The 17,263-nt window shown below is 52.1% G+C and overlaps 6 protein-coding genes across 6 annotated transcripts; 5 read left to right on the top strand and 1 right to left on the bottom strand.

Annotated features, from left to right (window-relative positions):
- Positions 1–1,863: 1,863 nt before the first annotated feature.
- On the top strand, positions 1,864–3,091 carry LAESUDRAFT_737358 (alpha/beta-hydrolase; the record flags this gene model as incomplete). Its single annotated transcript, XM_040910784.1, has 7 exons — positions 1,864–2,214; positions 2,264–2,458; positions 2,511–2,609; positions 2,662–2,712; positions 2,768–2,797; positions 2,859–2,933; positions 2,990–3,091. 7 exons carry the CDS (start codon positions 1,864–1,866, stop codon positions 3,089–3,091), a joined length of 903 nt encoding a protein of 300 aa, XP_040763509.1.
- An 846-nt stretch (positions 3,092–3,937) lies between these two features.
- On the top strand, positions 3,938–6,123 carry LAESUDRAFT_813297 (FAD/NAD(P)-binding domain-containing protein; the record flags this gene model as incomplete). Its single annotated transcript, XM_040914473.1, has 10 exons — positions 3,938–3,955; positions 4,008–4,123; positions 4,173–4,269; positions 4,325–4,367; positions 4,421–4,467; positions 4,524–4,869; positions 4,923–5,213; positions 5,263–5,416; positions 5,481–5,593; positions 5,644–6,123. The coding sequence occupies 10 exons, from the start codon at positions 3,938–3,940 to the stop codon at positions 6,003–6,005; spliced, it is 1,587 nt and encodes a 528-aa protein (XP_040763508.1). The 3' UTR covers positions 6,006–6,123.
- A 346-nt stretch (positions 6,124–6,469) lies between these two features.
- Positions 6,470–8,592, bottom strand: LAESUDRAFT_737356 (cytochrome P450; the record flags this gene model as incomplete). Its single annotated transcript, XM_040910783.1, has 11 exons — positions 6,470–6,551; positions 6,603–6,732; positions 6,791–6,801; positions 6,857–6,981; positions 7,054–7,121; positions 7,175–7,351; positions 7,505–7,604; positions 7,657–7,772; positions 7,823–7,971; positions 8,023–8,347; positions 8,403–8,592. The coding sequence occupies 11 exons, from the start codon at positions 8,590–8,592 to the stop codon at positions 6,470–6,472; spliced, it is 1,473 nt and encodes a 490-aa protein (XP_040763507.1).
- A 3,533-nt stretch (positions 8,593–12,125) lies between these two features.
- LAESUDRAFT_726704 (uncharacterized protein) lies at positions 12,126–13,575 on the top strand. Its single transcript, XM_040909086.1, has 5 exons — positions 12,126–12,662; positions 12,732–12,904; positions 12,963–13,116; positions 13,179–13,258; positions 13,314–13,575. The coding sequence occupies exons 1-5, from the start codon at positions 12,484–12,486 to the stop codon at positions 13,469–13,471; spliced, it is 744 nt and encodes a 247-aa protein (XP_040763506.1). The 5' UTR covers positions 12,126–12,483; the 3' UTR covers positions 13,472–13,575.
- A 685-nt stretch (positions 13,576–14,260) lies between these two features.
- Positions 14,261–14,704, top strand: LAESUDRAFT_213773 (uncharacterized protein). Its single transcript, XM_040901613.1, has 2 exons — positions 14,261–14,525; positions 14,586–14,704. The coding sequence occupies exons 1-2, from the start codon at positions 14,344–14,346 to the stop codon at positions 14,599–14,601; spliced, it is 198 nt and encodes a 65-aa protein (XP_040763505.1). The 5' UTR covers positions 14,261–14,343; the 3' UTR covers positions 14,602–14,704.
- A 103-nt stretch (positions 14,705–14,807) lies between these two features.
- On the top strand, positions 14,808–16,334 carry LAESUDRAFT_813294 (uncharacterized protein; the record flags this gene model as incomplete). The annotated part of the gene is made up of 1 exon (XM_040914472.1): positions 14,808–16,334. The coding sequence occupies one exon, from the start codon at positions 14,808–14,810 to the stop codon at positions 15,993–15,995; it is 1,188 nt and encodes a 395-aa protein (XP_040763504.1). The 3' UTR covers positions 15,996–16,334.
- Between the last annotated feature and the right edge of the window lie 929 nt (positions 16,335–17,263).

The raw sequence follows: 17,263 nt of genomic DNA, 5'->3' as shown, positions 1-17,263 counted from the left end.
TTCGAAAGCGCTTCCAAGTGCTTACTGTCTCTCCTGTCGACGACGACGCTCTCTTGGCTGGACGCTACCTCCTTCGTTCTCGTACAAACATACTTTCTCACTGTGCTGAGCGATTATACTGGGAATACCGCTACCTCAGACGTCAAGGCCTATCCGAGTTCTCATGCCACGTTGACCTCAACAAGCTCCTCTTGCATGTCGGCCTCTCCCTTTGATTGTCGTTTCTTATACTCAGCTCTATCAACGCGAAGACCATTGTCGGTGTTGTCGCCATCTCAGCTGCCCTTGCTTGTCGCTGGACTCCAATGAACCTGCACTGAGCGTCGTGGAAGGGTCGGCATTCTTCTTGACTGCTAAGATGGATGAACAGTGGACACTCGTTGCTCACTCCCTGGCAACGTTGACTAAGACACACGCAGTCGGTCAGAAGCACTGTCCTCAAAAGGATTGTTCTTGTTTGCCAAGTACGTTTGAGCTCTCTCTCGTCATGGCTCTTCTTCTTTTCTCTGCGTGCCGTGTAAGCTAATTCTTCTTCTTCTTCAGGTTACTGCCAGCGTTCGCTGCTTATTAGCTCTCATCCGAACTCTGTCGCTGCCTCGATGCGCACAAAATGTACCTTCACCTTACTTTCCTCTAACGGAGCTGATCAACAACATGCTGCGTTTGCCAATGCAGATAGCCGCATGCTTTGGAACATCTCGGCTGCCCCTGTTCCCGCGCATCCTGCGTCTACGTTCGGCAAAATACGTCTCTGTGTGCGTGCTACTCGCCTGTTGATGCTCTGAAACGTGCAGATAGAACTGGGAATAGACTGATCGCCCGTTGTCAATTCCTTGAGAGTTCGAAGGACTCCACACCACTTCCCTCATGTGAATGCTAGAGCTCTGTGGTACGGCAGGCTTCCGTTAGCAGCCAGTTTCGACTCACAGGTAAGCGATGATCCTCCTGCGATCTTCTTCACCTTCTCGAACATGAGGCTGTCAGAACGAGATGCATCTCAATATTGACGAAGCACGTTCTCCGATCTGGGAGATAGCCACGATCTGCGGTCATTTGTCGCAACGGCATTCTGACTGCTGGTACGACTCTTTTGGAGCATCTTCTTCTTGTGCAGGTCTCACGTAGAACCGCTTATGCTAAATAATACCAGACACTGCCAAGACACACCATTACGGATCTTGTTCTTGCAACGATAAAGGCTGTACCATATTGACGATCGCTCTGTTGATAGACTTTATGTCCCTTTGCGGTTCTTCGTGCCTATTGCGAAATCTAGCAAGTATTTACGTTCTATTTATCACAAGGTCCCGCGAGTGGACAAAGCCTTCCGTCAGGAAATATGAGAGAAGGAACGAAACACTGCCCGTTTTCAGTCTTCCAGTCCGCGGTTTCAGGCACGATCATTGATGAACGGGCACTGATTCTGGACTCGGGATACTCATTTCAAGGCCGAAGCTCCCGAATCATCAGACGGCAGACAAGACTGATAGATGATGAAGCAGTTCGTTGTGGAACGTTGAACGTTTCCATACATCGCCTATCATGCTTCGTGGTCCATTTCTCAGACATAAGCGGCAAGGCACTAATGTCAGCGGCCAATCAGTCACGACAGAAACGGAGTGGGTGAGAAGTTTAGCGTTCAATAAATGAAATGAATTATGAGCCACGTTTGCAGCGACCGGTTTAACCGAGGATTGGGGTAACATCCTCCTCGCTGCATCATCTAATCACATCTTCTTTTTCGTGTTTTCGAATAGGCTGCATGTGCGCGTCTATGTATCTCCTTGAAATGCACGAAATACCTTAGGACCGTGGCAGCTTCATCCCAACGAGCGCTCCTAACTTCCATCCGCTAAGTTGACGATGTCGGACTACAGCGAAGCTTGGCTGACTGGGCCTTCCGACACACAGTTCTACGCTCGAACCTACGAGGCAGCAGACCCCAAAGCGGTCCTTGTGTTTGTGCATGGGGCCGCAGAGCATGTCGGCCGCTTTGCTCATAATCATCTCCTCTACGCAAAACGAGGCATCATGGTGTTCGCGTACGACCGGCGTGGGTCAGGTCGAACGGCTCTTGACCAGGAGCACAGGAGCGCTGATTCGATGTACGGCAAGACAGACTGGAAGAGTGAACTCAAGGACATGGAATGGGCTATTCGGCATGTGCAGAGTACATTCTCTTCTCTTCCCGTTTTTCTCATGGGTGATTCATTGGTAAGAGCAGTACGACTAATATGCGCAGTTGTACTAAGACGCGGAGCAGGGCGGTGGACTAATACTGGGATTCGTTGCCCGTGAGGACGCTCCAAGGGACGTTCTATCGATGTTGTCAGGCGTCATCATTGCTAGCCCGACCTTGCTCATGGTTGATCAGCCGCCGAGGCTGATGCGCTGGATTATAAGTCTCCTTTGTATCGTATCTCCCAACGTGCAATTTCCTTTCAGGAACAATGCTCAGGTTCGGCCATGACTTATTAAGCTCTGCTGAGATGCTCACCGACGAAAAACAGAACTTGTCACGCAACCCGGAAACGAACGAAGCATACATCCGAGATCCTCTCATCAGAACAGCTGGATCTGTCAAGATTGTTCGCGACTTGGTGACTGAGGTAGCATTCATCTGTTCTTCTTGCCGGCTCTCGCTGACTTCGAATGCTCAAGGGAGAGGCGTTGCTCGAGAAGAACTATCAATATTGGCCTGAGGACATGCCCGTGAATTGCCTCTTACGCATTCATATATTGTTATGCACTAATCCTTTCTCTGCAGGTCCTCTTTATACACGGTACAGGAGACAAAGTATGATCCGTTCGGCTGCTCATGAAGATAACCTCACCAACCCAGTCCATCTCGTTGCCAGATTACCATGCACCAGAAGACTGTTGCCTTTTATGACAGTCTGTCGACCAAGGACAAGCAGGTGATCTTATATGAGGTGAACTAGCTTCTTCGGCACCTTGATATAGCTATGGTTGCTAATGCATATGCCAGGGAGCTTTCCACGAATTGCATAACGAACCAGATGGAGTTGCTGAGAAGATGGTGGATGATTGCGTGAAGTTCATGGAGGCGCATCTGGGACATCGGTTATGATGGCCGTCTCGATCGTTTGACAGTGCGACGGCGCTGTCTTATCTGAGCTTTCCATATGTGGCTTACAGGATTGAGGGTACGCACAGTACAGGAGAACTGATTTATTATTCATGGCATGTTTTACGCGCGGAGCATGGCACAGTGACTTACCAAAGCATGAACACATAGTTTCTCATCAGCCGGTGGCCGGCTGCAGTGACAAAGGTGTCCTCACCGATGGGATCATGTTTGGATGCTCCCTTACAGTGATGGTGCGAAAGGCTGCGCGCCTGGGAGCTTCGACGACGATTCGGAGCCGTTCAGTTTAGGTGAGCACCGTTAAAATGCGCTGAACCCATGAACTTACCGTGGATGTTGATAGACGCCAAGAACCCCGGCTGGCAGCTTTGAGATGCAACAAGCCGGGCCCTAAGCCTCCCCAGTCCACCTTGTCAGGCCTGGCTTACAGCTTGAGGCTGAGCATGACACATCCTAGCTTGTCAATCTCTAAATGGCTATGACGACCCACCTTATGTGAGGCGGGGAGGATGGACCACATTGTGGTGTATCTTCGCACTAATGCACATGCTGCCCCTGATTGTCTATACACATGCGCACTTATCATGATTAAACAGGTATCGTCTGACATGCTAGATGCTCCCGGTGCTAATAGCCAGTCCGCAGCATGGCACACTGAATGAAAGCAGGCGAAGTCACAGGTGCCAGAATTGTCCCAGAAGGTGGCCACTTGCATCTGAGGGCGGCTGTCTCGCAGTGCTTATTAAGTTGAGCCCGTAAGTGCCTTCAGCGACGATAGCTGTTGTCCCACCACCCCCGGGCCCCACATTCAAGTTCAGACGCAACGCCATGTCACCAGTAAAGATTGTGAGTACGCGTGATCCCCACTGCTGCTATTTCTCTTCATCATTTCGTATAGCCGGCATATGCGAAGATCCTTGTTATTGGAGGGGGCCCGTCTGGCAGTTATGCTGCTACTGTTCTCCAACGCGAAGGTCATCAAGTGGTGCTCCTAGAGGCTGCAAAGTTCCCTCGGTAAGTTAGAGCATCCGAACATTGTTGCACCCCTTGACGCTCACTACAGCTACCATATCGGGGAGTCTATGCTTCCCTCCATGAGAAACTATCTTCGATTCATCGACTTTGAGGAAGCATTTGTCAAACATGGTTTCCTTATCAAGGTAAACTTCAATATGCCACTACGGATGGTAGTTCATCTCATATTCATCTGGTCAGCCCGGCGCATGCTTCAAGCTTGTAAAGGGTTTACGAGACACATGTTAGTTGTTCACTCCATGTCGATGATGCCGCAACTTAAGGTATCTTCCGCAGACACGGATTTTCTGGCCTTAGGTCGCGACCACTCTACGTTCAACGTTGTGCATACCATGGCACACTTGTCAATGTTCGAGGCAACTCTCTAAATTTATTATAGATACGCTCGGAAATGGACGATCTCCTTCTTCGTCACGCCGAAGAGTCAGGTGTGCAAGTCTTCGAAGAAACTCGAGTCGAAAGCATAGACTTCGAGGGAGATCCTGCCACTTCACGCCCGGTTGCCGCACATTGGCGGACGAAGCGCGGCGAGACTGGCGTGTCAACATTTGATTGGCTCATAGATGCATCCGGTCGCGCAGGGATCATGTCAACGAAATACCTCGATAACCGTGTTATGCGTGAAAGTTTGCGTAATGTTGCCGTTTGGGGTTATTGGAAAGACGTGCAGAAAAAGCACGTTGGCACGGAACGGGAGAACGCCCCATGGTTTGAGGCGCTCACAGGTAGAGCTACTACTCATCTTGATCTCTGTAATGCGAGCTGAAGATAATTGCAGAAGAGACTGGTTGGGCGTGGACAATACCACTACACGATGGCACAACATCTATTGGTGTCGTGGCGCATAAAGATGTCTCTAACGCGAAGAAATCTCAAGTCAAAGATGACGGCGAGAAGTTAACGCTCGAGGAGCATTACTTGGATCAATTGCAGTACCTACCGGGCGTCAAAGAGTTGATCGCGGACAAGGGTCAGCTCATTCCTAACAGCACACGCAACGCTTCGGACTATAGCTACTTCACTTCGCGATGCTCCGGTGATCATTTTCGTACCGTCGGAGATGCTGCCAGTAAGTGCCTACTTTGTGCGGTCTGACGATTCTCACGGACACCGCGTAGATTTCGTGGACCCTTTCTTTTCCTCCGGAGTTCACATTGCCATGACTGGGGCTTTGTCAGCAGCTTTGACAATTTGCTCGTCAAACAAAGGCGAGGTCACGGAAGAGTTCGCCCAGCAGTGGCATGATGAGAAGGTTGGGATGGCGCACACGAGGTAGGAGTTCATTTTTATATCTTCTTTCTGATATCTTATTCTGATTTTTTTTTGCAATCACCAGGTTTCTCTTCGTGGTCCTGAGTGCTTACCAACAAATGCACCTTCAGAAGAATTTTATTCTCACGAATGTGAACGAGGACAACTTCGATAGCGCTTTCGACATGTTCCGCCCTGGTAAGGTTTTGTTAATTATAAATGCCAGCTCGTTGAACTTCTTGAATCAGTGATCTATGGTCTTGCGGACAGCTCTGCAAAACTCACAGATGCGAAAGTTCAATCTATGATGGACTTTTTCCAGAGCTGCCTCGACCCCAATGTTGACACCGAGAATATGAGGGCAGTCCGCAAGCGGTACGGCGCTGATCTGGTTAGCATCGAATCGCCGGTGCTTGGCCCGCAACGCATCGAGACACTCACAGGATCTGACAAAGAGGGAGAGCGGGTAATGAAGAAACTTGATGCGCTGAAAGTTTTCAACGATGACAATGACCCTATGAACATGGCGCGACACCCGCTACTAGGATACGCTGCTCATATGGAGAAGGGGCAGCTTGGGCTGAGACCGATTTCCTCGTTGCGGCCCTGATTTGGAATGGCGGCAGACCAGCTATCCCATATGACACCTTCATATTTTCCGAGTGTATTACGGGCCTTTTGGTACCTCTTATCAGTCTCGTACTGTTCACAATGCCATATGTTGTAAGGGCCAGAAGCTACGATGTTCTTCGCTAAATTTGCTTGTGCAGTGGTCCGTCATTTTTCCATTTTATCGCAGAGGGTACTCGTCAAACTCAAACGCACTGCCTTCTGCACTCAGGAAGCCGATAAGAGCTCAGATGAGCCTCCTTTCAGCCTCAAGACGCCAATGCGGGTATATGATAGCATCTCTGTGTCAGATCAACCGCTCCAATCCCTGAGGCCGCGTGCGGCGCCGGATCTCCCGAGAACCCGTACATTGCATAGCCAATAAATAACGTGCCCCGTTCAATGAGTTATCATACTGCAACCGCCACAGCGAGCGTTCGACGGAAAATACCATATTTGAAAAGGTCAATCCAAAGCAATCTCATGTATCAACGCTTCTGCCTTGGCTGAACGAGGCGTTGTAACGCAATTGAATGGTTTCGGGCGGCTGAATCGGCTGTCAGCAGCACTCAGGAAAACAGAATGCGGAAAGGCGTACCTCACTGTTCCCGTAGTGAACTCTGCCGGTGGTTCATCGACTACACCGTTTATTCGAAGTTTCACGATGTCGAACGTCGCTATGATCTTCACCAATATCAAGTATATGCACGTGTCTGCTGGGTGTTGCCCTGGAGGATACGTCAGTAATCAATGTCGAATATATGCGTTTGAACGTTCGTAGCACACCTGGGCAAATACTGAAAGGGGGGTTTCTCAATCTGGCGTCCTTCTTCATACATCGTGAGCACTCACCGTCTCCCAAAGCCCCACAGAACCTCGCGAGGATCCGGCTCAGGTTTCGTGTTCCCAGAGGACAAGAATCTATCGGGATTGAACGTGAAGGGATCTGCATAAACCTCAGGATCGTGGAGCATTTTCTCGCAAGGCAATTTGTCAGGCACTAACTCTACGTTGGTTGTGAGCGTGGTCTGTCACCATATATTTGTTACGACAATGGTCCCTTTTGGGAGGAAGTAGCCGGCGTGCACGTCATCCTTGGTCAGACGATGGGGCATACCTACGATGAATTGAGTATCTCATTTGTCGGTGGAAGTAGAGATCAATACGAACCTAACGGCACGGGAGGGTGCCATCGATATACCTCCGAAACTAAAGCATTCACGTAAGGCAGTCCATCACGGTCTTCCACACGCGGTATTCTGTCGGTACCAATCACAGTGTCGATCTCTTGCTGAGCTTTCTTCAGGACGTTGGGGTATTGCAGCATCGCTACAAAGAAGGTGCTGACTGCTGAGAGGGTCTGCGGTGGGTGCATAGTATTAGATGACTGGCACAGATAATCGATGAAGGCTGTCTAACCGTGTCCTCGCCTCCTGGAACCCAGCAAGCGCGCGATAATTAACAGCTGTGAGCTGAGATATCATGGTTTCTCGCCAGCACAGATCGATGCAGCAGCCATCTTGACCAGGAGTTCGCGGTCGGGACTTACATCTCCTTGAAGATATGCGAATGCAAAGCTGGGAGCAGCCTTTCCGGAAGCCTAGTAGAAAAGCATTAATCACGCATGTTCAATAGTCTAACTCATTCCTGACCATCTGTTCTTTGGCGAAAGCAAAGGGTTCCTCAGCCAACGTCTCAAGATGCCGTCGCCACGGCGTCACCGATTTCTTCCAATTCGCCCCTGGCATCCACGCCGGAACATACCTCACTGTATAGAATATAGTTGCGATCATGCACGTCATGGGACCGGTCACGTACGCAGAGGGATCGAGTCTACTAAGAATGCTCCAAGTGACGTTGCTAGAGAGAAGTCTTCAATAACTGGCTTGACCATTTGGACAAACCGGTCGTTCTCTTCTTGAGGCCGATAGCCGTACGCCATGCTGAGAATGACGCCTGTGACAGTCCTATGGACATCACGGTCAGAATATACGAACCAATAGTATAAATCCACCCACTTGAGAACCTGTTCCACGATATCGTTAGGATAACGTATCAAACGGGGCAGAATTCGTGATATCTGGTACTCCATGAGAGGAATGAATCTTTCCAAAGTTGTGCGGCTTCCAAGGACGGGAGCGAAAAGACGGCGGGACTCGCGATGGCGGGGACCATAAGGCAAAAATGGCATGATGTTATCCCATCCTACCATCCTGCCCAAGAAGGTGAACACAGGACGATCGGAGTAGAACGCGCCCTTCTTCTCGAGCATCTCCCGTGCTGCTCGTGCAGAATTCAGGATCACGATAGGCTGTCCCAAATAGTTCATGTACACCATGTCTCCTGTGAAGCCAACGTGCTCAGTGCGTGCACGTACATGTCTGAGCTTCTTACATACCCCACAGATCTCCCCATTGCGCGAACATCTTCCATGGTTGGGATTTGGGCACGTCGAAGACATTACCGATCAATGGCCACCCACGAGGACCAGGAGGCAAAGCTCGGTTATGTTTTCGTTCATAGAGACCCAGCGTGACTAGCAGGGCGATAGCAACAGCTGCAAAATCCAAGAACGTCGCGAAAGTCATATTGCAGGACGTGCTACGTTGCAGAGAAAACGAAGAAGAGGAAGCTCGTGTATCAGTGGTGCCAACTGTCCGTCTCGACCCTTATAATGCCTGTCGAGCCGTTCGAATGGCGGATGGCGCTCTGCATTGCTTGTACTCCGTCAAAGATGATCCGATCTGAGAAGGTTTCAACACAGCTCTCGTCTCTGGTGCACGCGACATGGGCGCGCTCAATTCTACGCTAATCCGTCCCTTTATAGCAGCCGATCATGACTTAGCCGGAAGAGCACGCATCGGGACCCGATATGACAAGATAGCAGCATAATCGAACAGGTCCGACTAGCTCATTGAAGCTTTTGATGAAATGTGGAGCGAGACACCCGAAAACGCATTATTTACGCTGATATATAGTCCCGGCGGGAGATGAGACTGGACCTTGAGGTGATATGCGTTTGTGCTGACCATGGATGAATCGCCGCCCACTGAGCCGGAATGCCCTTCCAGACATATGTGTGCTCGTCTCAGATGATGCATCGAGTTTGTGCCGATATGATCAAGTCCTGGAACGCTCCCTCTCTGCAAGGCACGGTGCAGACAACAGTATGGACGTCTCCATTGTCCTATTCGACATGACGGCAATGTCATCGCACCATTCGGAGGTCTAGTACACCTCGGTTACTCCGATGCCATGTGCATCAAAACGAGACAACAATTCGTCCTGATCTTGGCAGGAATATTATACCTCGTTCAGGTGATCGAATTTCACGAAGGCGTGATGCTATGCTGAAGAGGATCGCATGTAGAAGGCGCGACCTCGAAACCCGAGGGATCTGCATGATGCGGAGCTGGATCAAGAGTGACAAGACAAAGGTGGAGAGAAGGTGTACGCTTGAGAGTCTTTCCTTTGCATAGGATACGTAATCGACGTGAACCAGGTGGTAGGACGTACACCGTCGCTCGCATGCCATTGATGCCAGGACATTGGACTTTACAGAAGCGAATTTCAGCGTTGCAACGCTGATGACGGAAGTCAACGTGTAGGTTGCGCATCATACCAGACGAGACTTGTCAGGGGATAAGGCTAATCTTGCGGCCGCCGTTTTGCCAAGCTATCATTCGCCGATCAGGCCTTCAAAGACTGCAACAGAGACTTGATCATTGTTATGCGGATTTCAAACAGGCAGAACCGGAAACCCACCATCACACGAAATTATATGCGAGGTAAGCCGTCGCAGGTTGTGGCTACTGGCTAGAGCGAGTAGACGCTCGAACCCGAAGCTTTGAAGGTTACGAACGGTGGCGGTGAGCCGCGGTGAGCACTCGTCGTGTGCAAAACTGTTCGGAGACGTCCTGAACGCGGGTCGCGGAATATCTACGCACTGGCCGCAGAATGATTCATCCAACATGCATGCGAACAAGGCACTTGTGGCTCTATCGAAGGCTCCACACATATTTATTCCATGTAGTGCAGAATGTGAAGGAACTTCTGCAAAAACATCATTCCTATGTAGTATGCAGTAATATTAAGATTATTGCTATAGGCAGATGCACACTCTCTGCAGGCCACAACCGACAATCCGGACAATATATCCCAGTGGTTCGGATTCAGGATCGACATGAGCGCTTGTGCTGAGAATCCCGCATCGCTCGCTTATGTAAGCGCAGCCTCCGCGCCCGGGTACAGCGTACACCGGCTTCGTCGCACGAACGGCCGAAAGAGTCGAGTGTCCCGACGGTCGAGCGTTGATATAAGGGCTGGATGGGGGGAGGAAGTGAGCCTTCCTTTCCCTCGGTCCTGCCCGCTGTCGTGCTGCTAGTTGCTTGCTGCGTCCGGGTTTGTTTCATTGTTCGCTGGCTGTGTATTATCTGGTGGCGACGATGTTCTGTGCGAGCCTCATGACGGGCTGACTGCTTCGTGATTCGTGAAGTTCATCTCCTCGGTTTTTGATATGCTTGCTTTTGTTGGGAGAGGTGCGCAACTGTTCGCCTGCGTGCGGGAGCGGGCCCCTAGGACGCATGGCCAGGAAGGGTATAGGCTGTCGCGCGAAGTTAGTCAAGCGTTGAAAACATAGCGGTCGCTTGAAGGCCCTGCATGGCGATGCGTAGTTGTGCGTGTGGGTTGATATGGTCGTTGTATCAAGTGCGTTATTCTTGTCTCTGCATGCTAAGAATAGGGCTTACAGTGTCAATGATAGGGTCTACCGGACATGACGCCGGATCCATGACCACGTACGCTCGGTCATCTGGTCGCGGGTCGTGATTTCGCGCCCTCCCATTCGCGCGGAGGTCCCGTTTGTTCACATTGACATCGCCGAACCTAGTTCGTCAGCCACGAATAGGTGGTCAGCGGGTCCAAGGATGACGCTAGCGAGCGACCCTTATTCCCGCAGATATATAGGGCGTGCGGGATACGCGCGACGATCCTGCCTTCTCTTGTATGTGCAACGCTTTTGCTCCTGTGCTGGACGGTGCGGTGCCCTGGGGCGGACGATGCTCCCCATCTTCGCGGGGATCCTTGCTTTCACGCGTAGCTGACACCCACTCTATGCTCGTGACTCAATCTGACGACTATACGATGACACTGCTGGAGCCCGACGAGCGACACGGCGTCCCGCCCATTCCGACAGCGACGGACGTTGGGGAAGAACATGCGCACGCCACGTACATTCCAGACGTCCCTCAAGCCCCTGGTCACCGAATGCTTGGTCTGCTACGCTAGCATGCGGGGTTCTAGTCTTCACGCTTGTACTCTTGTCAACTGTTCTGCCAGCCGGTGATCACGATCATTCCCCGCATCGCACCAGCAGGGGTCCGCTGCGGCGCCCCATGTCCGTAGGCGCCCACTTTATCAAGGTTCACTTCGTAATTGTGGATGTGTTCGAGGCTATCTAGCGGCTTTGCCGCGGAGCTGCTCGCTGCCCCGCACACATGTCAACCCGGACGATTCCCCAACGGCGTTGCGCGCCAGTGCCACCCAAGCCCGCTAGTGCAGGGGACGCGTGCGCGTCGGCATCAGCTGACAGCGTGCGGACAAGCCTGGGTCGCGCACCTGCCCTGGTGACTGCTCATGCCCTCTGCCTGGTATTGGGCCGCTTTCGACGTACAGGGACTAGGTGCCGCATAATCGCTTCCGTCACCATCCGCCCGGTTCAAGACGCGCGTCGTCGATGTTCGACAAATGCGATGGCGTGGTGCGATATATGCACCCGTGCCAGTTCACACGGCGAAAACGTGAACCGCACCGGCGGAGTTTTCTTGGGATTTTGCCCAATCCGATGAAGCTTTCTATTGATCATGTCATGATTGGGCGTGCAGACAAGGTGCCGTCGTTGGGTCACCCCGTCCATGCGGTGCGGTGCGGTGCGCTGAAGTCGCCGTCGCTCGGCGTTGTGTCTGGTTGGGCCAGGTCTTGTCTCGCACAATCGCAAGTCAGCTGGCCGACGCGGTTTGGCATGGCTGTGTGTCGGGCTCCAGGCGCACTGGCTGGCTGCAATTCGACGCTCGCCACCGCTCGATGATTGATCGGGACCTCGTTGGGGCCTCCTGTACTAATTGGCCTGGACAACATTTAGCCAACCCCAGACGTGACTGCGGGGTACATCAATGCGGTCACAAGGAACTAGAACGCGGGCTTTCCATCCCTTATTCGTACTGGCTCGCTTATGTAAGCGTCGATATTCAACTCCTCCATAGCATAGCTTCCGCTCTGCTTTGCCTAAGGGATTCCTCCGCGGAAAGGGGGGCGCTACGGCTCTGGATCTTTTCATCTTTCTTTGAAAAAGCCGAATTTCCTATGAAAGCCGGCACAGGATCTAAAAGGCAGCTCCTTCGCCTCATCACTCCCCATCTCGCACCTCTGCTCCTGGCACCTCTCTACACCACAGTTCTCTGCCAGCGTCGCTCCATTGCACAATGTCTTCGCGCTCCCACTCCCTCTTTGAGAAGGCAGAAAAGGCTGAGTGCGGCGAGATCGAGAGTATTGAGAACGTTGAGAGCGACGAGATCCCCGAGGTCAATGCTCTCCCCCCGCCCGCAGCGTTCCATCATCATCACACGGGTCAGCTCAGGAAGCTTGGAAACCCAGGGCCTCTGTATGTTTTTTTCAACGCAGATTCTTCTGTCGAGCGAGCTTCTGACGAGTTTTCTCTATCCGTGTGCAGCGGCTTGTTTGCCTTCGCCAGCACCACGCTCATGCTGTCGCTGTTCAACGTGTCTGTGCGGAACATTCACACGACGAACGCGATCCTCGCCATGACGCTGTTCGTTGGCGGCCTCGCGCAGTTCACCGCGGGCATGTGGGAGTTCGCGTGTGGAAACACCTTTGGCGCGAGTGGTGAGTCTTCCCCCCCTATTGATCATGTGGTCTTCTTACGCTGATATTGTACGCGCAGCCTTCTCTATCTACGGTGGATTCTGGATGTCGTATGCGACACTGTTCATCCCCGGCTCTGGCATCGCTGCCGCTTACGCGGACAACCCGGAGGACTACGCTACGGCCCTGGGCATATACTTGATGGTCTGGTTCATCATTACCTTCCTTTTCGTGTAAGTTCCCCCACCCCTGGATCGTGGCGCTATCTTGCATGGACTAACACACCTCGCTATAGTGTCGCCTCCACGCGCCGGAACGTCGGCCTTTGCGGCGTGTTCTTCTTCGTGATGTTGACGTTTATGCTGCTTGGCATCTGTAAGTGGCTTTTTCAGCCCGATCGATATGCACAAGCTGACCTGGAGCCCCGCAGCCGAGCTTTCTGCGTCTCCGGCATGCGCCAAGGCGGGCGGCTGGACGGGCATCATCGCGGCGTTCCTCGCGTTCTACGTTGGCCAGGCACTGCTGATGGTCCGCGAGGAGAGCTGGTTCACGCTGCCTCTTGGTACTATTCCTCAGCGGGTCGACTGATTTCTTTGTCGCGTGGGCACGATGGCCGTGCTTCATCTAGAAGCTTGCGTCGCTTCGTGTATTACTAGTGTATATTAGTTAGTTGTGTATCATTATGAGGGTGGTAACGTTGATCGCGCCCGCGTGACCCATTGCGGAGAATGGTGGCGACGCGCCTTGAGCTTGACTTGATACGGCCGCGAGCTTGCGCCCTGATGCGCAACCTGTCGAGCGTGATGTTCGTCAACGTTTGAACCTTACTGACGAAAGCTGTGTTTCGTCTGGAGATAGGGAGTGGCCAATCGGCTACATGCAGATGAAAGGACATCGGTCAGTCAAAATGGTGCCAAAGTCGAACGTGGCATATGATCCTCATGGGCGACGCTCTCATCGTCCACATCGTGAACGTCTGCGCAGAGAGCTACGGTGTTACTGCTACAAAACTCATTGAATCTCGCACATGTAGCCCTGCATGTGAGATAAATAGAACAAATATATTTTTTCGCATCATAAATAGAACGCGATGAGTTTCGAGCATGCCAGGTTGGGTACTTACCCATATCACACCCTCAAGAGATCAGCCGTGGTGGGGTTTTCCGGATGGCCTCATACTGGAGTAAGGCAGTCTGTAGTTGCCGTAGGAGAATGAGAGATTTTTTACGGTTGTCGGAAGGCGGTTTGTCGTTTGCAATTGGCGACAAGTCGACAGAGCGAGCGCAATGCGGCTGATCGCCAGAGACGCGGGTGAGCACGTGACCTACACCTAGAAAGTTGAGCGCTCGTCCATCTCTGAACGCGCCACAGTGCACGGGCCGCCCAAATATCCAGCGCGCAGCGACAACGCCACATTCTCCTCGCAGAATCCTGCCGTCGCGAACTCGACTTCACTGACAATGTCACGTCAGGAATGTGGTAAGAAGGTACCTTCGCTCGAAGACCTGAGTGCGTCAGACTTGATGGAGATGCAGTCTTCCAAGCCCGAGCAAAGTGACACCCGCCAACGGTGCGTTCATGCCCGTCCCGATCGTATCATTATATATACCGACCGGGACTCATCGTATACAGCGCCCGTGAGGTCAGTATTCTTTGCTCCCAATCTAGCTCAACAAACTGATGTAACAGCGTGTTGCTCAAGCATCTTGAAGGGCTGATAAAGGCAGCCGAGGTTCAAGCTGAGTGGTGCAACAGCAATGTCTGCGTCGCGATCAACCGTCTTCCTCCTGAAGTGCTCCGGGAGATATTCGTGACGACCTGTACCGTCAAGCTGGCTCGATACAGATCTTCATACTATAGATACGACGACATCATGACCATCTGGAACCCAACTTGAATCGAAAAGGGCAGAGCAGTGTCTCTCATGCTTGTCTGCCATCAGTGGAAAGAGATCGCCTTTGAAATCCAGGAGCTCTGGAATAGCATTGAAACATACTGGGACGATAAAGATCATATCTTGCTGGAGAGGTCAGGCCAAGGCCCGCTCAAGGTGCTGGCTTTCGACAAATTGGAACCCTCTTCTGCTATTGCACAGGCTCTCCAAAAGGTGGAGCATTCATCCCGAATCCAAGAGCTGTACTGGACATTTCCCTCAGCACGTGAAAACCTTCGAATGCCAGCGCCCTCGCTGAGGTCTCTTGCATTGCACGGTGACCGGACGCCAGATGTATCACTCGAACTCTTCGACAACCACACCCCGTGTCTGGAACACCTGTCACTATCAAATGTGAATTGGCTGCCCAGCAATGCGTTCGCCAAACTGACATTCTTGGCTCTCGCCAATTGCATGGTACCTAAAGCTCCCATCAAATTACGCAGCTTGCTTGCTGGAACGCCGAATCTAGTCGATCTCATCCTGCAAAATGTGGTTGGCGAGCAGTACGGCGGAGCAGAAACTGAGCGTGCGGACATGAAGCCTGTGTCACTCGCTCGGTTGCGCCGGTTGCTGATCCACTATATGTGGGCCGATGACATCGATTATATCTTCCAGGATTCTCAGCTAAACGAAGACGTGTCCGTCTCAATCAAATGCAGGAAAAGACTCGATGATGATCAGCGACTTTTAGAGTTGGTGTCCACTTGGTCGTTGAGTGCCTTAAAGCAACCCAAGGAACTACATCTCCAGCAGGATGTCGTCGTCGTTGCTGGAGCCTCTTCTGGTCTCCGTTTTGAGGACTGGAGCTGCACGACCCTCCAAGGTTGTACCGTATTCAACTGGCCACAGGTCCTTTCCCTTTCCAGCATCTCTTACCTGTGCATATTTGACCGAGATGCACGCAGGCCGCCCGGTCTTGAACGTGTCCGCAACCTTCTTAGGCAGATGACTGCACTCGAGACACTGTCCGTCAACGTTGAGGTCCTGACGAAGATCGTCGATGCACTCACACTCTTCCGAGACCCAATCGACCCACCTCTCTGTCCCACACTGACCACGCTACGTATCGCCATCTGGAAAGATAGCGATTGTGACATCATCCTGGACTCTATCCTCCTGCACGGTGCACAGCTTGGCATCAATTTATATCGGGTTGATCGATCCTCAGCCTCGTGAACACTGGCGACCTCGTCAAGCTGTGAAGGACCAACTGCATGGCAACTTCGAGTCGGTGAATTTCGAGATGCTGTTGTATGATAAGGCATACAACATTGCTTTGCCGCTGGTTTGTAGTGAGGAGGCGCATGCTTTGTGGCCGCCCTGGCTTTAGGTGTTGTGTGGACGAGAGATTGACGTGGATTGCAGTGAGACTGAATGTATGCTCATGTCTGGGTTCTCATCTCGGTTGCTCATCGCTCATCACCAGTTATTCTGACGCTCACAGAGCGGGGATGTATTAGAGGAGAAAAAATGTAAATTGTGCTACAGCAGATGTCCACTTTTATAACATGCATTCACCCGCTGTCCATGTATGATGCCGCCCAGCGTAAAGCGCACGGCTGGCGCCCTCAGAGCGAGGTTAGCTCGCGACGACGAGGTGCGCACCGTACCTTTCTCGTTTTCCGACGACCGCTCTCGCCTTCACGCCACTCCCCGTAGAACCGAGCCCACACCCTCTGGACTCGTGTGGTCACCAGCCGTGCTGGACCGTATGCATCACATGTCCAATTTTGAGCCTATCAAGTGATATCTTCAGCATGTTTCCATCAGACTCCATGTTCCATCATATATATCGAGCACTCGTTCTCCTGTAGGATGCCACGCAGACACGAATGCGCAGGCTCTTCCAAGACTTCTTCCGCTGAACCTTCCAGCCCTGCCGCCCTTTCGACCACAATCTTCGCTCACCTGAAGCGTGCAGCAGCCCTTGTAGTTTGTCAACGCACCATCACCAGGCACGCACCGCATCTACGCCTTTGCAAATATCGCTGACATGCTCAGATCGATTCTCGCAGAAGCGAAGTCGACCTTCTCCGGATCAGATACGACGGTCAACTCTGCGAGACGCATTTTGTCTGGACGTGTACATGCAGTCTTGGCCGACTGTCCCCATCATAACGGGCATAAACCCATTCCGAAAAGCGCTTGATCGCCCGCATGATGGAGGGACCTCATCCCGATGTAGTATGTCCCATATGCGCGAATTCCAGCTCACGAAACCAATTGCATGGACGTACCGTCTGTAAGTCGCCGTACGAATGAATCTCGCTCGTTGCTGATGCCTTTCTCCGAGTAGACGCGCATCACAGACCTGCCCTGCCTGTTGGGTTGCACGCGCTGAAGCTCTGCCCGAAGTTTGACGGGGACATCAAGCTCGTCGACGACCCTCGCGTGATTAGCGCTGCGCACAACACTCATTCACACTCACTTTCATGGACATAAGG

This window comes from Laetiporus sulphureus (genome assembly GCF_001632365.1).
Source record: "Laetiporus sulphureus 93-53 unplaced genomic scaffold LAESUscaffold_24, whole genome shotgun sequence".
NCBI lineage: Eukaryota > Fungi > Basidiomycota > Agaricomycetes > Polyporales > Laetiporaceae > Laetiporus > Laetiporus sulphureus.
This window is presented reverse-complemented; position numbering and strand designations above follow the sequence as displayed.

Coding starts and splice junctions, on each gene's coding strand:
- LAESUDRAFT_213773 (XM_040901613.1), top strand. CDS start 14,344: ATGTCACGTCAGGAATGTGGTAAGAAGGTACCTTCGCTCGAAGACCTG.
- LAESUDRAFT_726704 (XM_040909086.1), top strand. CDS start 12,484: ATGTCTTCGCGCTCCCACTCCCTCTTTGAGAAGGCAGAAAAGGCTGAG. Junction 12,663..12,731: donor CTTGGAAACCCAGGGCCTCT/GTATGTTTTTTT, acceptor ATCCGTGTGCAG/CGGCTTGTTTGCCTTCGCCA. Junction 12,905..12,962: donor AAACACCTTTGGCGCGAGTG/GTGAGTCTTCCC, acceptor TTGTACGCGCAG/CCTTCTCTATCTACGGTGGA.